The sequence below is a fragment of the Artemia franciscana genome, chromosome 5 (assembly GCF_032884065.1).
Source record: "Artemia franciscana chromosome 5, ASM3288406v1, whole genome shotgun sequence".
Lineage (NCBI taxonomy): Eukaryota > Metazoa > Arthropoda > Branchiopoda > Anostraca > Artemiidae > Artemia > Artemia franciscana.
In genome coordinates this window covers 1,117,227-1,140,811 of record NC_088867.1, presented here as the reverse complement: position 1 = coordinate 1,140,811, position 23,585 = coordinate 1,117,227, and the positions used below count along the sequence as shown (strand labels likewise).

The 23,585-nt window shown below is 35.6% G+C and overlaps 1 protein-coding gene across 8 annotated transcripts in view; it reads left to right on the top strand.

Moving 5' to 3' along the window:
- Positions 1–23,585, top strand: part of LOC136026848 (rap1 GTPase-activating protein 1-like) — a 235,706-nt gene that overhangs the window by 84,959 nt on the left and 127,162 nt on the right. For all 8 annotated transcript variants that reach the window (XM_065703561.1, XM_065703562.1, XM_065703560.1 and 5 more), the window contains 2 exons: positions 5,912–6,091; positions 22,850–23,088. In XM_065703561.1, the coding sequence (XP_065559633.1) occupies positions 5,912–6,091; positions 22,850–23,088 (419 nt within the window). The remainder of the gene's footprint in view (positions 1–5,911; positions 6,092–22,849; positions 23,089–23,585) is intronic.

Here is a 23,585-nt window from a genome sequence, read left to right as displayed (position 1 = left end):
GGGGGAGGGGTTAATTCTGAAAAATTAGAAAAAATGAGGTATTTTTAACTTACGAACGGGTGATCGGATCTCAATGAAATTTGATGTTTAGAAGGATATCGTGTCTCAAAGCAATTATTTTAAATCCTGACCGGATCTGGTGACACTGGGGGAAGTTTGGGGTGGGGGAACCTAAAATCATGGAAAACGCTTAGATTGGAGGGATCGGGATGAAACTTGGTGGGGAAAATAATCAGAAGTCTTACATACGCGATTTACATAATTGGAACGGATCCGCTCTATTAGGGGGGGGGGTTAATTCTGAAAAATAAGAAAAAATGACGTATTTCTAACTTACGAAGGAGTGATCGGATCTTCATGAAACTTCATATTTAGAAGGACCTCGTAACTCAGATATATTATTTTAAATCTTAACCGGATCAAGCGTAATTGGGGGGGCAGTTGGGGGACCGGAAATCTTAGAAAATACTTAAAGCGGTGAGATCAGGATGAAACTGGATGGGGAGATTAGAAACCTGTCTAAGATACGTGACTGACATAACCGGACCGGATCTGCTCTCTTTGGTGGAATTGGGGGGGGGGGTTAATTTTGAAAATTGAGGTATTTGTAACTTACGAAAGGGTGACCAGATCTTAATGAAATTTGATATTTAGAAGGATCTTGTGCTTTAAAGTTCTAATTCAAAAATTCCGACCAGATCCTGTGACATTGGGGGGAGTTGGAGGGGGAAACCGGAATTTCTGGAAAACGTGAAAATTGGGGTATTTTTATGTTATGAGTAGATGATCGGATCTTAATGAAATTTGATTTTTAGAAGGAATTCATGTCTCAGAGCTCTTATTTCAAATCCCGACCAGATCTTTTGACATTGGGGGGAGTTGGAGGGGGAAATCTTGGAAAAACACTTGGAGTGGAGGAATCGGAATGAAGCTTGGTGGATAGAATGAACAAATGTCCTTGATACGTGATTGACAGAATCGTACTGGATTCGCTCTCTTTGGGGGATTTGGGGGGAGGGGTTCAGTGATTTGGCGAGTTTGGTGCTTCTGGACGTGCTAGGACGATGAAAATTGGTAGGCGTGTCAGGGAGCTGCACAATTTGACTTGATAAAGTCGTTTTCCCAGATTCGACCATCTGGGGGGCTAAAGGGAGAGGAAAAATTAGAAAAAATTAGGTATTTATAACTTACGAGTGGATGATCGGATCTTAATGAATTTTGATATTTAGAAGGACATCGTGACTCAGAGCTCTTATTTTAAATCCTGACCGGCATTAAGCCTCTTATTTTCCTTCTTAAATCAATCTATTGATTCATAGAATTTTGTTACAGCTCATACCATTATGATCTCTTGGCTCTTAGCTCTTCTCGCCTCGTCACAAGTGCCATATGAGCTCTTAGCTCTTGTTTTAAGAAGTATTAGAATTCCCAAAATCTTATTTTATGCAGGCTTATTGTTTTCGAAGGGTGGAGGAAAGGGTCAACTATTCTAAAGAAAGGTGGCTTTCAAGCTGTTTTAGGAACAGTTACAATTTAAACTTTGCGCTTACATTGAATTTTTCACAATGGGTTGGAGGGGGAGACCTCCAACCTTGATCCCTCTACCGTCGAGGTAGCATCACTTGTGAGATTTTTTTCGTGGAAGATTGTCGACCTTGTATACACTTTTTTATCCGGAAGAAATTGAGTTGCTAAAATGGTTTGTATTGCTGGAACTATATAAGATTTTGTTTGAAAAATTCTAAAAATCTAGAGATTTTTGGTCCCGGACTGTCTCCTTTTTTACGCGCCTTATACACTGACATACATTTATTTATTTCCAGCATAAATGTGTGCATCTTACAAAGTAACCTGTGGATTTAGTAAGTGGATTTTTTCTCCTAGGTTCCATAACCACTTGCAGGAAATATTACCTGCCAGCATGAATTGTTGGGGTCCTTAGGAAAAGAGATCCCTTAAATTGGATATTAAATATTCAACATTAAAGTAGATGTTCTTTTAGAATAAGAAACTTTGCTCCATTAATTTGTTATCAGTCTGTTTTAGAATTAGCTTCTTTTTTCATCATTTAGAAGTGCATTGAAGCGATTACGCCGGCGAGCTCTATTTCTTTAATTTTCTTTAATATATATATTGTTTTTGTGAAGGGCTGAAATATGGTATATAATTCTGCATGAATCTCATTCTTTTGTATAGTTGTAGTTTTTTATATAGTTTTTGTTTGTATAGTTTTAGTTTTTTATATAGTTTTTGTTTGTATAGTTTCATAGTTTTTCGGTTAATCACCGGCTAAAACGTCTTCTTCCTTTTATTTGTTCTTTGACTTTTCGTAAAGGCAATAAATTTTTTTTTAAAGCCAGAGACACTGAAATTTTGCTAAAAATAAAATCAGAATAATTATCTCGCAGAAGCTACGTTCAACGGAAAGCTATAATTGCATTTACGAACTTACCATAAAAAGTTCAACTCGAAATGCAATCAAACTATCCTGAGTACCAAATTGAGCTGGTCAGTGTGATTTATGAAGATTTCATGAAGAATAAAAGTAAGAAACGTTTTACGGTCTGATTAGCAGGGTCTGCTAACAAAAGGTCATGAACTTGTTTTTTTTTTTTACTTTACTTGTATTTTATTTCTTACATTATTATCGTGCAGGTGTATCGTGATCTAAAATAATCATTTATTTCGATTAATTAGTAATAATCGTTTCATCTAGAATAAAAAAAAACTGAACTTAGCCCCTAATGTTTTGGAAACGTCGTTTCAAGCCAGTTTGAACTACTTAAACAGGATTTGAGAATGAAGTTCATTTGATAAATTTGTGCCGGTCGAGATTATCTTGCCCGAGATGCAAAAGTGATTTTCCTTTTTCTTCAAGGGGGGGGGGGGGGTGATGTCCCTGTTTTCGGTTTTTGACCATAATCATTCCAATGATACGCTTTTCATTTTGATCTGACGCCATTTTCGAGGGGTTTCAGGCTTTTTCCGAAATCACCATAAATTTCTTTTTGCAATAAACTTTTATTTTAAGACAAACAGAAAAAATAGTTAACATTCCTGAATCTGTGTCAGAGGACAATTTTTTCACAAGGCAGTTTTCTTCAAAACACGTTTTTATTTTTTGGTTACTATTGGCTGTCGTTCGCTCTCTACTAGGTTGCAGCTGCAACCATAATACTGTGCTGGTTGAGGTTATCATGCCCGAGATGTGGGTAAGGGGGGAAACCCTAAAAAGAATCTATATGATTTTTAGACTCTCCAATTACTGAGTTTTACTCTTTCTGAGGTTGGTAGTTCTCCGGCTTTTCCAGGAGTTCCAGGACCAACAGTGATAATATATATACTCCGTTTTATTAAGGTCGGAGCTAATGGGAGGCAATATATGTTTTTAACCAGTTGTCATTTTCTTTTTCATCGTTGTTACTTTTTTGTCAATATTTTTGTGTTTGCCACTTTGTTCAGCTGTTTTGTGTGCTAAATAAACAAAGATATCTCTATTTGTCCTTTCTTTATTCTTATTGATTACGACCGCTGCTTCCCATATTGACACCTTTTTGCTCTTGCATGCTAGGGACTCTGAATTTTATGCACTTCGCATTATATGTTTGGAGTTTTCTTTAGCAAATTATGGGAACTCACTAAAAAGTATATCGTTGACAATAACGAGCTAAAGAAATCCTGTCGAGTTTGTAACTATTTTTTTGTATGGTCTCTATTTGGCTAAATAAACAAAGCTATCTATTTGTTCCCGCTCTATTCATGTTAATCGTGACCAGTACTTCCCTTATCACCAAAAATTCATTGGTTCAATTTGATCACCCCTGCCATCTGCGACCTTTCGTTTGAAAAAAAAAACTACACAAAATTCTACTTCTTTCAAATGGGAGATTTAAACCTTCACACTAGGTCTCTGATACGCTGAATCTAATGGTATGATTTTCATTAAGGTTATTTGTCTTTTAGGGGATGTTTCCTCCCTTTTTCGAAAATTTGATAAATTTTCTTAGGCTCGTAACCTTTAATGGGTAGTACTCAAATTAATGAATGTTAAATATTTGGAATCAGCATAATAAGCCGATTCTTTCGATGATGATAGTAGCTTATTAAGTATTAATTAAATTAAGTATTAATTAAGTTATTAAGTTATTAATTAAGTATTAATTAAATCAGGAATAAAGTAGGATTGGTTTACCCTACTTGCTCCTAGCTGTCTCAGACATCTGCCACTTACCTACCTAACTACAAAACAATTGGAAAATCTTACTGTAGATGTTTCAAGCTCTCATCTACAAATCTTTCGAATTGTGTATTTTTTTGTGAAAGAATGATGATGGATGAAGACTACAACAAGTGAAACAACATAGAATTTACCAAACCTGTTCCTATTTATATGGACCACTTTGGTGAACTTTGCCCTAAAGAGTACAGCAAAGGCAATGGGAGATCATGGAATAAGCGAAGCTGATGAACACGGAATAAGTGATGCTGGATAACGACAACACCGAGCAAGTAGACAGCTTCTCTTGCCTAAATAGGATTGTTAGTTAAGACAGTGGCTGCAGTGAAGACATTATAAGTAGAATAGCCAAGGCACTGGGAGTTTTTCCACAATGACTTGCTTGATGTTTTCCAGAGAAATCGCGCCAGGATTGTTTTGGGTACCCGACTGACTGACTGCATCTCAAACAGAAAGCTGGACGAAAAATGTAGGTTAATGGCGTTTTCTAGGGCTTTAAAGGGAGAAAGTAAGTTTTACATCAAACCCAATGTTTTTCAAACTGAAAGTAAGGAGCAACATTAAAACTGAAAACGAACAGAAATTATCCTGCTTACGAGGGGGCTGCACCGTCCTCAATACCTCGCTCTTTGCGCTAAAGTTTGACTTTTTCTCCCATATCTTTAAGAGCGACTCCTGAAACACAGGGACTGTTATAGGAAGTCTTTTTAAGTGCTAAAGAACTTTAGTATAAAGAGCGAGGGATTGAGGAGGGGACAGCTTCCTTCATATACTTTTTTTTTTGTTTTAAGCTAACTGTATTGCTCCTTTCTTTCAGTTGAAAAAAAGACTTGTTTTTTTATTTAGTTTTAATAAAGGGAACAATTTTTCCTTTTTTGGATTTACTGAAACGAATAAAAAGGACAAGAATTTGAATAAAATTCACAATAAATATCAAATTTTTAAAGAAATTTCTGACTAATGAAATATATGTTTACCTATATTTCCAAATAGAGAAAAATCTCTAACTGGCTTTTTTTCTGGCCTTTTTTTTTAATCATTATAATATAGAAAACAAAAGAACGAAGGAAAAACACGTTGGGGCTGTATTTTTTTTTAGCAATTTTTTCGAATGTGTCATCTTTATTAATTCTGTCACAATTTGCCGTCTTGCCCGAATTTGTCGCCATTTAGTGTTTGCGCTACAAGACCTAATTCTCTTTAGGTGAACTATTGAGCCGGGTCGCTCCTTACTACAGTTCGTTACCACAAACTGTTTGACATAGTCTTTGATCTTTACTATAAAATGAATTTCATCATAATATATTTCTCTGATGAGCCTAAATTGATAACAAATAGTGTTTGTTTTTAGTCCGTAGGATATGTCTTTTTATAGGTGTTATGTGTTTTACTTGAAATTTGCACTTAGGCCTATTAGTTATGGTCTTGCCTAATCTCGACTGTTCTGCAGATAATTTATTTGTTTTTGGGTGTTGGACAATCCAGTAGGAGCACGCCTCCTTTCAGCCGCCTGTCTGTTGTAGTACGAGTAAAGAATGTAATACTTTCCCTTTTTAGATATTTCTTCAACTAAAAAGTGGAATATTTTGCTTCTAGATTTTTTAGCCTCTTCTAATATTGATGTAGTTACTTTGCCAAAGCTCTGCTATTGCTTTCTAATAAATACTATTTCAGGAGCACTTAAATTTCTATGCTACTGACCGTGAGTTGGGACCAATCGTAGTATCAATCAAGCATGAGCGAGAAGAAGAAGAAGAAATGCGTATTCTCCTTCGGTTAAAAGCTGTCACAACGCATCATTTGATTCCTTTATCTGGTCTGAAAGACTCTACCAATGTCAGCCAAATTATTAAGGTAAGACGGCTTATAAAAGATAGGAGAGATAATTTTCCCTTCCGAAGGATTTTATGCTGCTCTTCCTCAAGCCTGTATGGGCGGTTTATAATGAAATAAATAAAAAAAACAAGTTTTTTTTTTTTAACTGAAAGGAAGAACCGACATTAAAAACTTAAAACGAACAGAAATTATTCCGTATATGAAAGGGGCTGTTCCCTACTCAACGCCCCGCTCTTCACGCTTAAGTTTGACTCTTTCTCTCAACTCTACTTTTTAAAACAGTAAAAAACTTTAGCGTACAGAGTAAAACCAAAATGTAGGAAAATTTGTATTGTACCAACAAATTTCCAAATGTACCTCGCTGTACCATAGTTTCGCAATTGTACCACTGACGGTACAGTTGTACCGCATCGGCAACACTGGATCTGACTGATATAGTGGTATATCCAATAAGTTCTTTTTTTCAAAAATCGTGCGAATTGACCAATTGTGAGAAGGGTGAGGCCGGCTCAATGATGTCAATCAAAATGCGCCTTTTGGTCAAAACCTGTCTGTCAACCAGCTTACTACTGGATATTATTTCAATGGTTGTATCGGTTTAAGCTTTTTTTCTGTGATATTTCTCAGTAATGCAATAATTTTCTCCAACTAATTTGCATAAAAACTTCAGTGGATGTTGTTAAATCTTTTAAAGTTATTTGTTATGAGGCTCAGTCCCAACTAATAAGCTAGGACTAGCCCCCTTCACCTCCTGAAATGCCCACAACCGCTGTTTTACTAACTATCAGAATATTAAGCGTTGCCTCAGTGATGCTTCTTTTGGTATAAAGTCAAAATACATTTAAATGTTCATAAATTTGTAATATTGTCTTCTGTGCATTTTTGAGGCAGACCTGAACTACAATTATAAGATAATTTTAATTATCTTATAATAAATTATAATTTATTTATTTTTAATTGTTGTGATTTAGTGTTGGTGGGAGAATGTGTGGACTTGGATTTGAATTTCGAGGACGAAGTGGTAAGTAAAAATAACACAAAATTGTTTGATTGGATTTTTTTTTTTTTTTAAGAAGAGATTCATTATTTGGTATTTGTTTTTGTTTTCACCCCTATGTAACGGGCCATGGAGCCTTGTAGGGGTAGAGAGTTATTGTTGTCCATTTATTTTGATGTTGATAAACTGAACTGAACTGAACAAGATATAACCATAAAGGTAGAAAAAAGGAATACAAACTTCTTCCTAATTTTCCAATATAGTAGCCTATATTCTTTCCGAAAAGATCCGCTCTATTCTACTATTAAATGAGGAACATTTCTTGGTCGAAAGTGCTCACGAAAGGGGTAGTTTTCGAATATTTCCCCTCTTCTTCAATAATTCCTGTATTCGTGTCTGACTGGCTGCTACAAATTATGTTGTGTTACACCAGAGGTGTCCTTTTTTTTAGGGGGTGGGGGTGGAGAGGGTTTGTCACCCGAAAGGTAAAAAAGGTGATATACATGAGTATTACAGAAAATTACGGGAATACTTTTACAAATCTTTAGATTTTGTGGAATCCTTATCGCTAGACCCCTCGATGAGTGTCTGCCTAGCCTTGATATTGGAGTGCTTTTTAAAATCGTCGTGAAGGATCTATTGAAATTCTTGTGATTGATATAATCGAAAATGTTCGTGATTCAAGCCTGAAAATTGCCAAGCAAGAAAGTTAAAAATTACCCTACTTAAGCATATCATTTGATTCAGTCAGGTTTGTGCAATGGACCATTAAAGTAAAATTTGCAACAATTGATCTCAATGTAAAACAATTTTAAAATAATACCTTGTTCTATTTTTTCTCCTCTCTTAATTTTGTGCGGAGTTAGACATTTCAGAATAGAATCTAGCTATTCAGAATCAGAATAGAATTCTAGAATAGAAATAGCTATTTGACCTTTCTGTATTCAGCTCTAGGAAGATCTTGAGCTGAAAGACCCCTACTTTGGTCACACCTGCCTTTAAATTCGATCAGAATGGGCCCTCTTCAGATAACAATTACCCGATATTTCATCGGATGTTTTTGAGAATGATACGTATTTTCGCTCAGTGTTTGACACCTTTTGTGAAACTTTTATCGTTGATTTGCATTCCAGGTATAGAAAATATTTCCCAGAATTTATGGATGGCCTCAGGCCTTCTTAGAAGCAGAAAAACAATAATAGCCTTTGAAAATGCTACAAGTCGACGAAGTCATCGTCGATTCCTGTTGCTTTTCGCCTTCAGCGTTTCAAAATTTATAGTATTTATGCTTCAATTCGGGAGGCTAAATGCCTTTATTATTTTCAAGAATTTTCGAAAGCTGAAAGGATATTCCGCCCAATATCATGTGTGCCTAGTTTTAGTAAAACATTAGAAAGAATGTTAGATTGTAGATCACAAGATCAGTTTCCAAAATACAAGATTTGGGGTATAGGAAGAAGCAGGGTTTCATTAAGGTTATAAAGTTACAAATAGGGCCTTAGTTCTTTAAGTACTTGTGGAAAAGTAGTCAAAGGGGAAAGGTACCTAGCATTTGAAAAAGTTTTTGACATTATCGATAGGACTCTGATGCTTATATTTCCTGAAGGTAGGCCTGTCAAAGCTTTTCGTCAGGATATTAGCTGAAATGAGTTGGAAGGAGTACGTATAGTAAAGGTCGCAGGTAAAGGCTTATCCTCGCCGTTTGAAATTAGAAACAGGGTAAAACAGGAAATCAGTATTTTGACAAGTTTGTTTACACTGTATACTAACGATATGGTCCAATGCCTGGATGATCAATTTCATTGCATCGAAAACACAAGAGCTGATGACCTCCAGACAAAATGCAACGCATTCACCCCAACTTCTTGCTCATGGTCGAAGATATAAAGAAAGGCTACAAGCTCCGTCTCCTCGGAATCCAATTGTATCACAGATCTCTCTCGGGAAACTCCCCCCTCGATTGGATGAGAACCTCCTGCGTAAGAAATCTGGGGATCGCCCTTCGCTGTAAAAACCATTTACCGCTCTGCTCGATCATCTCACTTTACAAGTCTTATCAGACCCATCGCCGAGTGTGGAAGCCCGCTGTATTCTGGTACTCCTAAAATGTTGTTGATACTACTTGAAAAGGCCGAGAATAGGGCTAATAGGGTGGGTTCGTTTGTTCCCAACGACTCTCTTCACTCTGTTAGTGAAAGGTTTGATGTAGCGTCGATGGCTATTTTGTACAGTACAAAAAAATTCACCCTCTTCTTTAGAGCTTTCTCGTGTTGTGCCCGCCATTGTTTAACTGACGAGGCAGACACGAAAGCACACAGCTTGGTTCAATTATCTTAAGGTCTGAATGCCGAGAACAGAGTATTCGAAAAATAGGTTCATTCGATGTTGGACTTCAATCTAGAATGATCTTCCTGCGGAAGTTATCCCTAAAAGTTTCTGTATTGACTTTTTAAAAAAAACGTTTAACAGTCATCTAAAAGCTTGATAAAAGACTAGCGGCAAATCAGATTTTCAATTATACCCGGTCCCACAAATTTAGGGGGGAACAAGACAATAAGTGTAGTGAAAGTCGTAGGTAAAGGCTTATCATCGCCGTTTGAAATTAGAAAGGCGGTGAAACAAACTAGCAGTATTTCGCCAAGGTTGTTTACACTACGTATTTATGATCATTTTAAAAAGGATTGGGCCCAAATAGTTACATTAGGAAGTCTTACTTTATCGCTGTTGCTTTTTCCCGATTATGGGGAGCTGATCGGTAAATCTCCAGAGGAAATCCAGATTCAGTTGAATATAATTGAAGGCTATTTAGCCAAAAGTTAATTAGTCATAAATGTTAAAAAAAAAGTAAGAGATCAATGACATGAAACATAATAAAACTATTAAATTTTACTATAAAGGCGAAAGTTTGAAAGAAATTAAAAGATCAAAATGTTTGGGAGCAATATTATCAGCTAAAGGTGGTTGAGAAGAAATGACTAAGAGAGGGAGAGAAGTTTCATCAACTATTTTACACAGTTCAACCCTTTCAAGCATGAAGTATTTTTATATGTACAAATATATTTTAATTCTGAAGTGCAACCTACAATTCATTATGGAGCTCAGCTCTGTGGGTACGATTAAGCAACTCAGTTGCAATCAATGCTGTTGCAACACTTAAGAAGAATAATTGGTCTCCATGTAGCAACACATAATCAAGGGAGACATTGGTTTATTTTTCCTTAGATTACGCAGACTGGCGCAAATGGTACGGTACTGGCTTAATGTTATTGGTCTGCCGGAAGATAAATTAATAAAAGTCGCTTGTTTGGAGATGTTGCGGTTGAAAAGGAAAAGGATTATATGGAGCAAGACTATCTTGTATTTGGAATGAGGGAGTAGGTTTTTTTTAGAACTTTTTTAAGAGCTTATTATTCTAATTAAACGGCCTTTGTGATTCAGGCGTCATTCTTAAATAACTGGAACAAGAAATCAAACTTTAGCGTGAAAAGCGAGGTATTGAGAGAGGGTGATCTCCCTTATATATGTAATAATTTTAATTTGTTTTAATTTTTATTGCTCCTTACTTATAGTTGAAAAAATATTTTTTTATTTTATTTAATTCAGTGAAAAAGCTCAATGGCAGGATGTTATGAGGGGAAGATTGACTGAAAGATGGGCAAACGACAATGCAGAGGAAAGATCTCAAAGGCAATATACTATAAGAAAACCGATTTGACATAAATGGCCAAAGGGGGTGGGCCACCTGCTCCATTTATATGGTGGGAAAATAATATTATTTATTTATTCATTAAAAAAACTGAAAATATTCCTGTAGATCTTTAGCAGTCTCTTTTAGTTTTCTAAAGGCCTATTTTCTTTACCATGTTTGCCTAGAGAACTTTTTCCCATTGTGTTCAAATCCCAGGATGGACCATAATCTTGGATTATAATATCGTAATTAAACCACCAGTTTCGCTCCACTGGGTTTCCTATTTGCTTTCGTGCGATTATGAAATCGGATTGAGAGCACATGCTAGTGATTAAAAAAAATATGGGGCCAATACTCCGTTTGCTTCTCTTTCAGGTGGGAATTCGAAAAATTCATCCCTCCGGTTGGAAATATTTCATTAAAATTAATAGAAGCTTCCTGTTTAGACACTTTGTCTTGTAGAAACCTACTATTGTCATTGTTTCTTAGATTGAAATTCGAAGAGACATTTTTTAACAAAACTTCAAAAAATGTCACTTTTAGTCAAATATACTTTCAAATATAACTTATAGTCAAAGAAATTTTTGGGGAAGAATATTATTTTAAGTTAAATTTACCTTTTAAATATTTAAAATCATGGATCCAGTTGAGGGGAAATTGCCTTCCAGTACATAGGGAACAGGAGATTAAAAAAAATAAGGGTACAAATGGTAAGTGTGGGTATTGCGGAAAAGAGGATAATAATTTAGCCCATTTCCTCATGGAGTGCCAGGAGCTTGAAAGTCTTAGGGATGAAATTTGAGGGAACCATCAGTTGGTGCTACTTTCTGATATCCTGAGGTCTTTGAAGCCTGGAACCATATGCAAAATGGCACGATATGTGGAAAAGGCGGGAGAGACTCAGTCGAGCCCGAGTGAATGAAAATAAGTATTGTTGTATATTGAGTGTGTGTTCCGTGCAGTGTTGCATCATTAAATCATGTTGTGTATGGCCGTAGGGCTCAAATTAATTTTAAATTTTTTTCTTTTTTCTTTCTATAGAAAAAATAAATTTTGTCTTTCTTTCTTTCTCTACAAAGCAGAATTGAAAAACTCCATGGCTTGGCTTAGTTTAGCAGTATGTTTTATTTATGTAAATGCTACTCTAGAGTCATTTTTGCCTAGAAATCTTTTTCTGGCTTTGGTTTCAAAGCCCAGGACAGAACACTGTCTGAGATTGGAATAATTAAACTGTCAGTTTTGCTCCAGTGGGTCATCTATTCGGTTTCTTGCAATTGTGAAATAAGACTCGAATCAAATAAAGGAAATCTTGTTAATTCTATGATGAATGACTTGTTTTCTTTCCTTGAAAAAAAAGAGATAAAGCGAAAGAATTGGTTCGCATCGGAGGCCGAGAGTTTATAACGAATTGTCTGAGGTGCTGCTCACCCTAAAATACCGTGTACACCAAATGGTGGGGCCAAGTGTTGCGAAAAGTCCCTCAATCTATAAGTGTTTCATGTATGGCACGAAGTGGCATGGTGTGGCAGAATCGTGCTACAAATGGCGGAACAAGTATCACTCTGATATGAAAACTAGGTGGCGAAGATCCTCCCCTTGGCTTTCCAGAATCATGGTAGGATATTATTGAAACAAGTTAAGCGTAAAGTTATCTTTTTTTTTACCTTTAATTTTTTTTTTTTTTTTTTTTTTTAGCAAAAACACCCTGATAATATCTCTTTTTAAAACTCCAAAGTCGTTGCCAATTTTCGAGGTGTGTTACATACTTACTATATTAATAAAACCAAAGTCGAAGACTGCATACATGGCATATAAAAACGTAATTTGACAAGATAGAAAATATAAGTTTTTGAAGCCAATAGAGAGAAAACTTTTTCCACCCTTTAAATTTAAAAAAGTTCTTTAAAACTGAAATAGTTAGTTTAATTATGCTTAAGTTGGATATAAATTGCATAAAGTATGCTGGGTAGTCTTTCGACCAAAGATAACGAATCATTTTCGTCATTAAGTTCTTTCCTTTTTTGATGCAGATTGTGTGTTTGTGAAGATTTCACGTCATTTTCTTTTATTATAACCTACAGCCAAAGAGCGTGGTTAAGCTTCGACGCAATTTGTCTTTCATAAACAAACTAAAAACACACACTATTGACAGTTGTCATTTGTCTGGTAGAGAAAAAAACTACTGTAACTTTTTCTTGATTCCTTCACATTTTTCCACCCAATTGATTTAAATTTTAGTCCAATGAATGGTTGACTCAAAATTTGGAAAAAAATAACAACAACGCTCACCAGAAGATGCGCCAACTTCCTGAAGGAGTTTTATAGAATTTTATCAGAAAAACCTAACAATAGAAGACTATTAGTAACGTAATAATTTATTTTCTCAAGTATAATGTCAGTTGCAACGACTTGTCTGCAAGCCTAAACTCAGGTTAAAACATAAGACAATACAATCAGTCAAAAGAAAACTACCAAGCAACGTCGATAGGTTGGTTCTGCTTGGTATGTCTGACTGAAAGTGAATTTCACTGAAGTATTCCTAGAACATTTCTAGAAAAAAAAATGTTCTTTGAATCTGCCTATATTAAAAAAACAAAAACAAAAAAACAATGCTACATTTTAGCATCACATGAATAATCGAAACGAAGTTTGTATATTATTATTTTTGGCTAAATGGATTTCTCATAGTTTTGACCAGACGGTTTGATAAAAAAAGGGGTGGGGGAGGAGGGTTAGTTGCCTTCCAATTTTTTATTACTTAAAAAGGCAACTAGAACTTTTATTTTTTTTGTACGAACGTTTTTGTTAGTAATAAATATACGTAACTTACGAATTAACTTACGTAACGAACTTCTATGTTTATATATTTTTATTACATATATGAGGGGGTTTGCCCTCTCGTTAATACCTCGCTTACACTAAACTCTTTATGCTAAAGCTTTTATTGTTTTAAAAGTAAAGTTGTGAGTCAAACATTAGTGTAATGAGCGGGACGTTGAGGAGGGGACAGCTCCTTTCATATACTGAATAATTTCTATTCGTTTAAGCTTTAGTGTTGCTCCTTACTTTCTATTAAAATAACTTGTTTTTCTATTTAATTTCCGAACGCTTTTGAATTAATGAAGTTTTGATTTTGTCTCACTGTACATGAATAATCAAACGAAATTTGCATATTAATTTTACTTTTTTTTGGCTAAACGGCTTTCTCAAAGTTTTGATCGGACAGTTTTTGAAAAAAGGGGCAGGGGAGGGGGTCTAGTTGCCCTCCAAATTTTTGTTACTTAAAAAGGCCATTAGAACATTTAATTTTATTTACGAACGTTTTTATTAGTAATAAATATACATAACTTACAATTTAACTTAGGCTACGTAATGTAATTCTATATTCGTATATTTTTATTGCGTATTTGGGGGGGTTGGGGGGGTTCGGCCTTTCAGCAATACCTTGCTCTTTACACAAAAGTTCGAATTTCGTCCCGATTCCATAAGAATGACTCCTAAATCACAAAGGGCGTTTAATCAGAATAAATAGTTCTTTTGAAATTCCTAAAATTACTTTAGCGTAAAGAGCGAGGTGTTGAGGAGGGGACGAACCCTTTCATATGCGTAATAATTTCTGTTCATTTTAAGTTTTAATGTTGCTCCTTACTATCAGTTGAAAAACTTGTTTTTTTTTAGATTTAACCTCTCAGTATTTTTAAATGACGCTGGAAAATCCAGCGCCCCCTTCGTGGAAATTCGCATCCCCCATGATAAATTCCTCCATGGAAAGATCCTATCATGGAACCCCCTCCCTCCGACCCCCCGACCACCAGAAAAAATCCTTCCTGAGCACGTTAGTATACTTCCCAATAACCAGTACTATATATAAACAATGGGCAAAGTTCACTACTTGTAGCCCTTTTCTCGGGTACTGTGGAGGTTAAGTCGTCCTCAAAGACATAGTTATTAGATTTTTCGACTATGTGATCAAAATGGCGATTTCAAAATTTTGATCCGGAAAAAATGAGCGTGGGCGGGGGCCAAGTTGCCCTCTAATTTTTTGGTCACTGAAAAAGGACACTATAACTTTTAATATCCGTTAAAATGAACCCTCTCGTGACATTCTCGCGACATTCAGGACATCTGGCTCGATGCGATCACCCCTGGGGAAAAAACAAAAAAAACGAATTATCACGCATCCGTTATCTTACTTCTGGCAAAAAATACAAAATTCCACATTTTCGTAGATAGGAGCTTCAAACTTCTACAGTAGGTTTCCCTGATATACTGAATCTGATGGTGTGATTTTCATTAGGTTATATGACTTTTAGGTTGAGTTTCCCTCTTTTTTCGAAAATAAGGTAAACCTTCTCAGACGCGTAACTTTTGATGGGTAAGACTAAACTTAATGCACATTATATATTCAAAATCAACATAAAAATCCTATTCTTTTGATGTATATATTGTTATCAAAATTCTGTTTTTTACAGTTTCGGTTACTATTGAGCTGGATCGCTCCTTACTACAGTTCGTTACAGCGAATTGTTTGAAAAGCAGATTTTCTCTCTCAGTGTCTCAATATGCCTCCACTTTTTCCTTTCAGGATTTACGACATTGACAAGGACTTGGACGCGTAGTATTGCTAGTTTTGGCTAATTTCTACCTAATAATGATTAAAAGTTGACAAATAAAATTAATAAAAATTCCCTGTCGGGAAAAAAAAGAGAATAAATACTAAAAAAACGGTAGTCTCAGGCCACTCGCCTAATTTTAATGGAGGGCTAATTTCTGTTTTATGATTTTCATAAAACAGGCTAGCATGATAAAAAAAAAAACCCCGACAGTCCTGCTGATATATCGCCATGGATTTATTACATAATAGATACCAGATAACATAAAAAAAAATACAGTACCAAAGCAGGTAAACAGCCATCAAGCTGAATAATCAAAGATGGCAGTAGCGAAGCGGACCTAAACAGCCGGTTTCTTCTGCTTCAAACGCTTTAGAAACCTTTTTCTGGTGGCTTTGAAAAAAAGCACAGGAAGCTCGCCATAAAACAGATTGTTTGGAGCCTATTTAAAATAATGTTTCTGTGTATATCGCAAGTCACGGCAGTTATCATCAGTTATCAATCATTTGAAGCCCACCTTTAAAAGGAAGCGCCTGTATCTAATCAAGCAGACAAAGACATGATCTTCCCCAAATTTGAAGTGCTTCGGTCCTGTACTAGAGCCGTACACTGCAAGTTGTTATTGTAGAGAACAAAGTCAGGAAATGAACAATGGTGTGCGCTGCTTAGGTACCGATCCCCCTGATCTGATGCTCTCGGCCGGGAGTGCAATGCATGGTTGGGGGCCAATCTTCTGATGCCTCCCGTTTTTCCCACCAGATTTATCCAGGTACTAGTTTAGAGCTGGGTCGACTCTGGCTGAGCTTACATTCACACCATTGACCTCCGTTCCAAACCAAACAACCAGTGACACCGAGACTCGACCCCCCTGAACTCAGGATTACTTTTTGTCAGCGATTGAGGAAAATTGTTAATTCTCGCACATCTTGACGTTCCAAGGACAGTGAAAAGGAAATCATATTCTTTAAATTGAAAAGCTACACAACCATATACGTCTTAAATTTCTTTTACGGAAACCCGGGAAATCAATTCTCAATGAAAAAGACCTACATAGTGGAGGGAAGTTTCCAGGGAGTAAACTTGTCAGGGGAAATTATATACTAGTGGAATTTGCCAGAATTCTTATACAAAATTATTTTTATATGTTTTGCTTTCTCTTTTCCGTCTCAATTCTAAGCGTAGAGTGACTAAGAGTATTTGCTCGGGGTAGATTTTCACCGGGATTGAATTGTCTAGAGAATATTCTCATGGGGAGGGGGATCCTCCGTGGAGGTGGTGCCAGATTTCCTGGCATTATTTAAAAAGCGATCAGAAATTAAATAAAAACAAGTTTTTTCAACTGAAAGTAATAAGCAACATTAAAATTTTTCACTCTTTACTGCTGATTTTTTAACACGTTCCTTATTTTTAAATTTGGCGCTCGCTAAAGGTTAAAACTACTCGACGGACAATTTAGGTCTTTTTCATTGATTAAATTAAAAAAAAAATCAACTGAAAGTAAGAAGCCACATTAAAACTTAAAACCAACAGAAATTATTACGTATATAAAAGGATTCACCCCCTCCTCAACACCTTGTTCTTTACGCTAAAGTTTGAATTTTGTCCCAATTCTTTAAGAATGACTCCTGAAACACAAGGTCTGCTTAATTAGAACAATAAGACGCTTTTTTAAAAGTACTAAAAAACTTTTGCGTAAAGAGCGAGGTGTTGAGGAGGAGACAATCCCCTTTATATACGTAATAATTTCTGTCCATTTTAAATTTTAATGATGTTCCTTACTTTCAGTTGAAAGAAAGCTTGTTTTTTATTTAATCAATGATAAATACCTACGCAGGCCGTCTTGCAGTTCTAAGACCGTGATTAAGTGAACTTGAAAACATCGAGGTTCAAAATTGAAGTTAGGGTAGCCTTCTGCCTCTCAATTCTCTAGAGACCGTCGATTGTCAAAAACACTTCAAATAGCACTTATTCATTGGCGGAAATAGCAGGTTAATTATACTAGCTTGTGAATCTGGTCTCTAGGGCGATCTGAAACGATTCTTTCTGGAACAAGCTTGTAAAAATTTCAGGTGGCTGAAAATATTCTATGGGGCTGTTCGAAAACAGGAAAATGCATCGAAAAATGGTTACAATCATCTTACAGATTATTGTCTTCTGCTCAAGATAGTACCGATTTTGTTCTAAAAGCAATATCCTTCATAGAGTACACTTGTGAAAAAGAGCTAGACATTTTCTAAGATTTCTAAGCAATTAGAGGAAACAGAGCAAAATTCTAGCAAACATTTTGTAGCATCTTCAAGAAGCTACGGCCTGATATTAAAAGCGGTATCTTCCGCCAATGAATACTTGAGTACTTTTTAAATATAAACTTTCAATTTTAACATGGGATTTTCGAGTTCCATCAGTTCACTTAATCACGGCTTAGCGACCGCCAAGTTTAAAAATAAGGAACGTGAGTGAAATATCAGCAGAAAAGAGTAAAAAAAATATTATCATGGAGCTCTAGAAAGTATAACTTTCCTGATTGCTGCAGCCAAGGACAAACGCTACCACTAATCGGCAGTAATATGGGTAAAAAAAGCAGTGATTCAATGAGCAAAATCATCTAAAAATATAACCTTAATACCGTGTTATCAAATAGGAATTGAAAAGTAATTCATATATCATTGAACAGATAAGAATCTAAGCTATGCAGTAAAAAGTTTATTACTAAAGTTATTCAAGGTTCAACATTTCAGAGTGTTACTTAATTGATTTACCTAGTACAAGAACATCCTTTTAGAAAGACCAATTAGTAAATTTGTATAGCCGTCTGCAGAACTTTTTTTTCTTTTTTTATTATAATTCGGTTACAATCCCACTACCAAGTCCGATTCTTATGTTCTGAACTCCTAAAAAAAAAAAAAAAAAAAAAAAAAAAAAAAAAACTGTTGAAGAATTGTTGGAGAATTTGGTATGGAACTTTTAAAAATTGATCACACGGCAAAGCGGGATTTCCAACAAAACCTATTAATTAACAATTTTATAGCAATATGTTTCCATGAGCTAATAAAAATAGCTATTTAATATTTTTTGGGACTTTCTTTGGTATTTGTGTATTATTCAGAACACAGTCGACAAAATTATTTTTGTGGTTCAGGTTAGGTTAGGTTTAACATAGGAACAGAAGGAACAAAAATGTTCCTTCTCGTAAGGGTATAAAGTCATGTTGTGTCCATTGACGCACTGTTTTGTTGTGGGCAACAACCCCTTATCATGGAAAAATATAATTGCCCCTTTTTCAGTCTTTGGCAAATCCCAAATCTTCATTTCAAAATCCATGTTCAGACACAATCTTCTATCACAATGCGTAGCAAACTAAATTGAGTTTTGTCTTTGTGGCTATGAAACCGGTTTTTCTCATAAAATGAACTTGCATCGTTGTTTGTTTCGCGAAAGAACCTAACTTCACTTATTGAGTGTGTTCTGAATAATACAAAAGTACCCTTTCTTTAGTAATTTCTTTAGTATTTGTGACTGCTAATAGTTCTTACAGCTAGAAAACCTGGTTTCCCACAAATTAGAGTTGTAGCTGCTAGCCTAATGCTGATTTAATTTGGTTCAAAGTTAGCAAAATGTCCCTCTTCTTTAAATACAACAAAATAAGCTTCTTGCTACTTCCTTCCAAGCTTGTATTGTCTTTAGTTTGCCCATCCATTGTGTATGTTTTTTTAGAATCATTAGCCAACCATGTTTGTGGTTAAAAATTCTGTTTTATGAGCTAACCGAAAATTGTTTTAGCAAACACTGTTAGTTATCAATTAGGACAAAGCCTCTAATGCTTTTGCACAAGGATGAATGTACTTGGAAATACTAAAGATCAAATCATTTCCTGGGTTTTCATTGATCGTAAGCAGCGGCGTAATTTGCTACGGAACAGGGGGACAACTCCCTACCCCCAAGCTGAAATTTAATTTTTTCAGAAGTCTTGTCAAGACTAAGAAAGCCTGCATAATTCAAGCACCCAGAGAAACGGGTTATTTTTTATGGCACTTGGTATCTACGGTTAAATCGGAAAAATTAGAAAAAAGGAGTATTTTTATCTTACGAGCAGGTAATCGGATCTTAATGAAATTTGATATTTAGAAGGAACTCGTGTCTCAGAGCTTTTATTTTAAATCCCGACCGGATCCGATGACATTGGGGGGAGTCGGGGGGGGGGAACCTGCAATCTTGGAAAACGCTTAGAGTGGAGGGATTGGGATGAAACTTGGTGGGAAAAATAAGAAGAAGTCCTAGGTACGTGATTGAAATAACCGGAACAGATCCGCTCTCTTTGGGAGAATTTGGGGGGGGGGAGTTAATTCTGAAAAATTAGAAAAAATGAGGTATTTTTAACTTACGAAGGAGTGATCGGATCTTAATGAAATTTCATGTTTAGAAAGACCTCGTAACTCATATCTCTCATCATAAATCCCGATCGGATCCAGTTTCATTGAGGGGAGAGTTGGGGGGGGACTAGAAATCTTGGAAAACGCTTAAAGCGGAGGGATCAGGATGAAACTTGGTGGGAAGAATAAGCACAAGTCCAAGATACGTGACTGACATAATCGGACCAGATCCGCTCTCTTTGGTGGAGTTGGGGGGGGGGGGGGGGTAATTTGAAAAAATTAGAAAAAATGAGGTATTTGTAACTTACGAACGGGTGATCAGATCTTAATGAGATATAGATATTTAGAAGGATCTTGAGCTTTAGAGCTCTCATTTTAAATCTCTACCAGATACGGTGACATTGGGGGGAGCTGGAGGGGGAAACCGGAATTCTTAGAAAACGTGAAAATTGAGGTATCTTTATCTTATGAATGGGTGATCAGATCCAAATGAAACTCGATATATAGAAGGATCTTATGTCTCAGATGCTCAATTTTCAATTCGAATCGGATCCGGGGACATAGGGCTGGGGGGGAAACAGAAATCTTGGAAACCGAAAATCTTGGAAAACGCTTTGAGTGGAGAGATCGGGATGAAACTTGATGGGAAGAATAAGCAAAAGCTATAGATGCGTGATTGACATAATTGGAACGGATCCGTTCGCTTTGGGGGAGCTGGGGGTGTTAATTTGGAAAAATTAGGAGAATTGAGGTAGTTTTAACTTAAGAACGGGTGACCCGATCCTAATGAAAATTGATATTTAGAAGGAACTCATGTCTCAGAGCTCTTATTTCAAATCCCGACCAGATCTGCAGACATTGGGGGGATTTTTTAGGGGGAAACCGGAAATCTTGGAAAAAGCTTATAGTGGAGAGATCGGGATGAAACTTGGTGGGTAGAATAAGCAAATGTCGTAGATTCGTCATTGACGTGACCGTACTGGATCCACTCTCTTTGGGGGAGTTAGGGGGGCGTTCAGTGCTTTGATGAGTCTGGTGCTTCTGGACGTGCTAGGACGATGAAAATTGGTAGGCGTGTCACGGAGCTGCACAAATTGACTTGATAAAGTCATCTTACCCGATTCAACCACCTGGGGGGTTGAAGGGACAGGAAAAATTAGAAAGAATGAGTTATTTTTAACTTACGAGTGGGTGATCGAATCTGAATGAGTTTTGATATTTAGAAAGACCTCGTGACTCAGAGCTCTTATTTTAAATCTTGACCGGCATTAAGCCTCTTATATTCTTTTTAAATCAATCTATTCATTCTTAGAATTTCGCTAGAGCTTATACCATATGAGCTCTTGGCTCTTGCGGCCTCGTCACAAGTGCCATATGAGCTCTTAGCTCTTGTCTTTAGTATACCTTTACCTCTATGGTACTATATGGCTCATTCTTTTCATTTTCCACTGTCATTTTTACTTGATTTGGATAAATTGCCTCCAAATTTCCCCTCCCCCCCAAGAATTTTACAAAACTACACCACTGGTTATAAGGATAACCAAGCGCATATTTATTCTTACAAGTACAATTAAATGTTAACTTCAAAACACGATAGTTTTCGATTGTCTAGTCAGAGTCGTGTAAAAGGAAAGAAAAAAAGTGCAGACACATCGAACCCATCTGTCTATTTACTGTATTTCATTAAGAAGTTATGTTGTATTGCTGCATTTAAATATTATATTCAATTAATTGTATTTGACTATTGAAATCTGTTCATGGAACAGCTCTCTTTTGCGTTTTCCACATTCCGGCCAGAGTTAATATTAACTTTTTGTTCGAACAGGAAGGTTGCACGTTGACTAACATTTGTATTCGAAAGAATTAATTAATGGGTTAGTCCTCATCTTTAGCTACCATAAAAAATACTAAATTTACCGAATTAGACACAAAACTCGACCAGAGCAAAATAGAATGGCCTTTGGTAAAATCAATGGCCTTTTCGCAGGGTTTACCATTCCTTTTCTTGTGTGTGTTATTTTTTCAAAACTTATTTGTTTTCTTTTTTTGGAAGGTATGTTTTATATTATTATTTGCATTGGAGAAACATCTGATTTTTTTTTTCTTTTGCTGTTTTCATTTTACCTGCTGAAAATTTCTCTCCTTAGAACTCCTTTTTTTTCTAAATTTTTACGTTTTTCGTCTATCATGTCTAGCCATTGTGATTGTAGAATTTAGTAAAATAATTTAGAAAGAAGAGAGGATTGCACTTGAAAGTTTAAACATAGAGTAGACTGGAACTAGAATAACGAGTTGCTTTTGGGTCTTGCTGTGAAGGCTTGACTCGAGGCAAATTGAGCGAACAGTTTTCAACTTATAGACTTGGGAATCACTTTTTAGATTTTTTTTGTAAGGCAGTAAACCCAGCTTATCGAAAGACACAATATTTTCCTGTGATATCCTAAGAAATGTCAGTTGATAGTTGATAGTTCAGTACGATGTATATGTTCTAGTCGAGCATTCTTTTTTTAGATAGAGAAAAAACACATTTTCAATGCTAAAAAAACGCGTTCGGAAAGATCTTGACGCTGCAACTTTTAATGAATGTGAAAGGATTGAGTTTAGAATTTTAAACATGTTGTAGGGCGAATTTTTAAACATGTTTAGAACATGTTCTAAACAAAGTTGAAAGGGCGGTTATTCCATTTTGGCCGAAAATGAGTTATGTATGTGCCGTGGGTAAACTTAGCACGAGGATTCGAATGGTGCAGTCAGAATTTTTCCCATGTCGTACTTTTACAAAGATAAAAAAAGATACATACACCACTTTTAACCTACCTCTCAGCCGACAGCTGTGATAATTAAAAGAGCGACTTATGCTAATTTGGTCGAAAATAAGTTATGTATGTGTCGTCTTTACGAAGATAAAAAAGAGAGATACGACATGGACAAATTTTTGTTTTCATTTTTTGGCTCTCCTGAAAAGTTAAAAAAATGGTGCATGTCCCCCTTCTAATTATTGCAGACAAGTTGGTCTTTTGTCTTGTTGTGAAGGCTCCACTTTTGGCAAATTGGTCAAACGAATTTTTTTTACTGTGGGCTTGCAGTTAACATTTTACATTTTTTAAGGTAGTGAACCCGGTTATAACAACAGACACATTTTTTCCTGTGATATCCTTAGAAGCGTCAGAGTTGATAGTTAAGTACGATGAACATGTTCTAGTCAAGTCTTTCAAGTTTGGTATTATGAATCAGTTGCCCGGTCAAACCACTGAAGAAGAACTGTTTGAAAATGATGAAATATCTTCAAATTTCGAAAAGTTTTTGGAGTTAATCGGAGAGAAAATCAAGTTGACTAATCATAAAGGGTAACTTTTTATCCGTTTTTTCTCTTTATTTTCTTTATTTTATTCTTTTATTTTTATATTATTTATTTTGTATTATATATTTTATATTATTTATGTATTTTATACATTATTATATATTTTATATATATATTTTATATTATTTTTTATATTATTTATATTTATATTTTATATTATTATAATTTTATTTTATTTTTTTTTATTTTCTACTTTTCTCAAAACCACACTGTTCTTCTCTTAAAACTTTGTCTCCACCATCTCTCAGTCTAAAAAGTATCATACCTTCGGTAAACCTTTGGAAAAGTAACCATTTCCAAACTGTTTGAAAATGATGAAATATCTTCAAATGTTGAAAAGTTTTTGGAGTTGATCGGAAAGAAAATCAAGTTGGCTAATCATAAAGGGTAATTTTTATCATTTTTTGGTCTTTTTATTTTCTTCTTGAGTATGCACCTATACTGAGAAGAAGTTGGTGCTTATAATTTAAAAGCAAAGTAAAT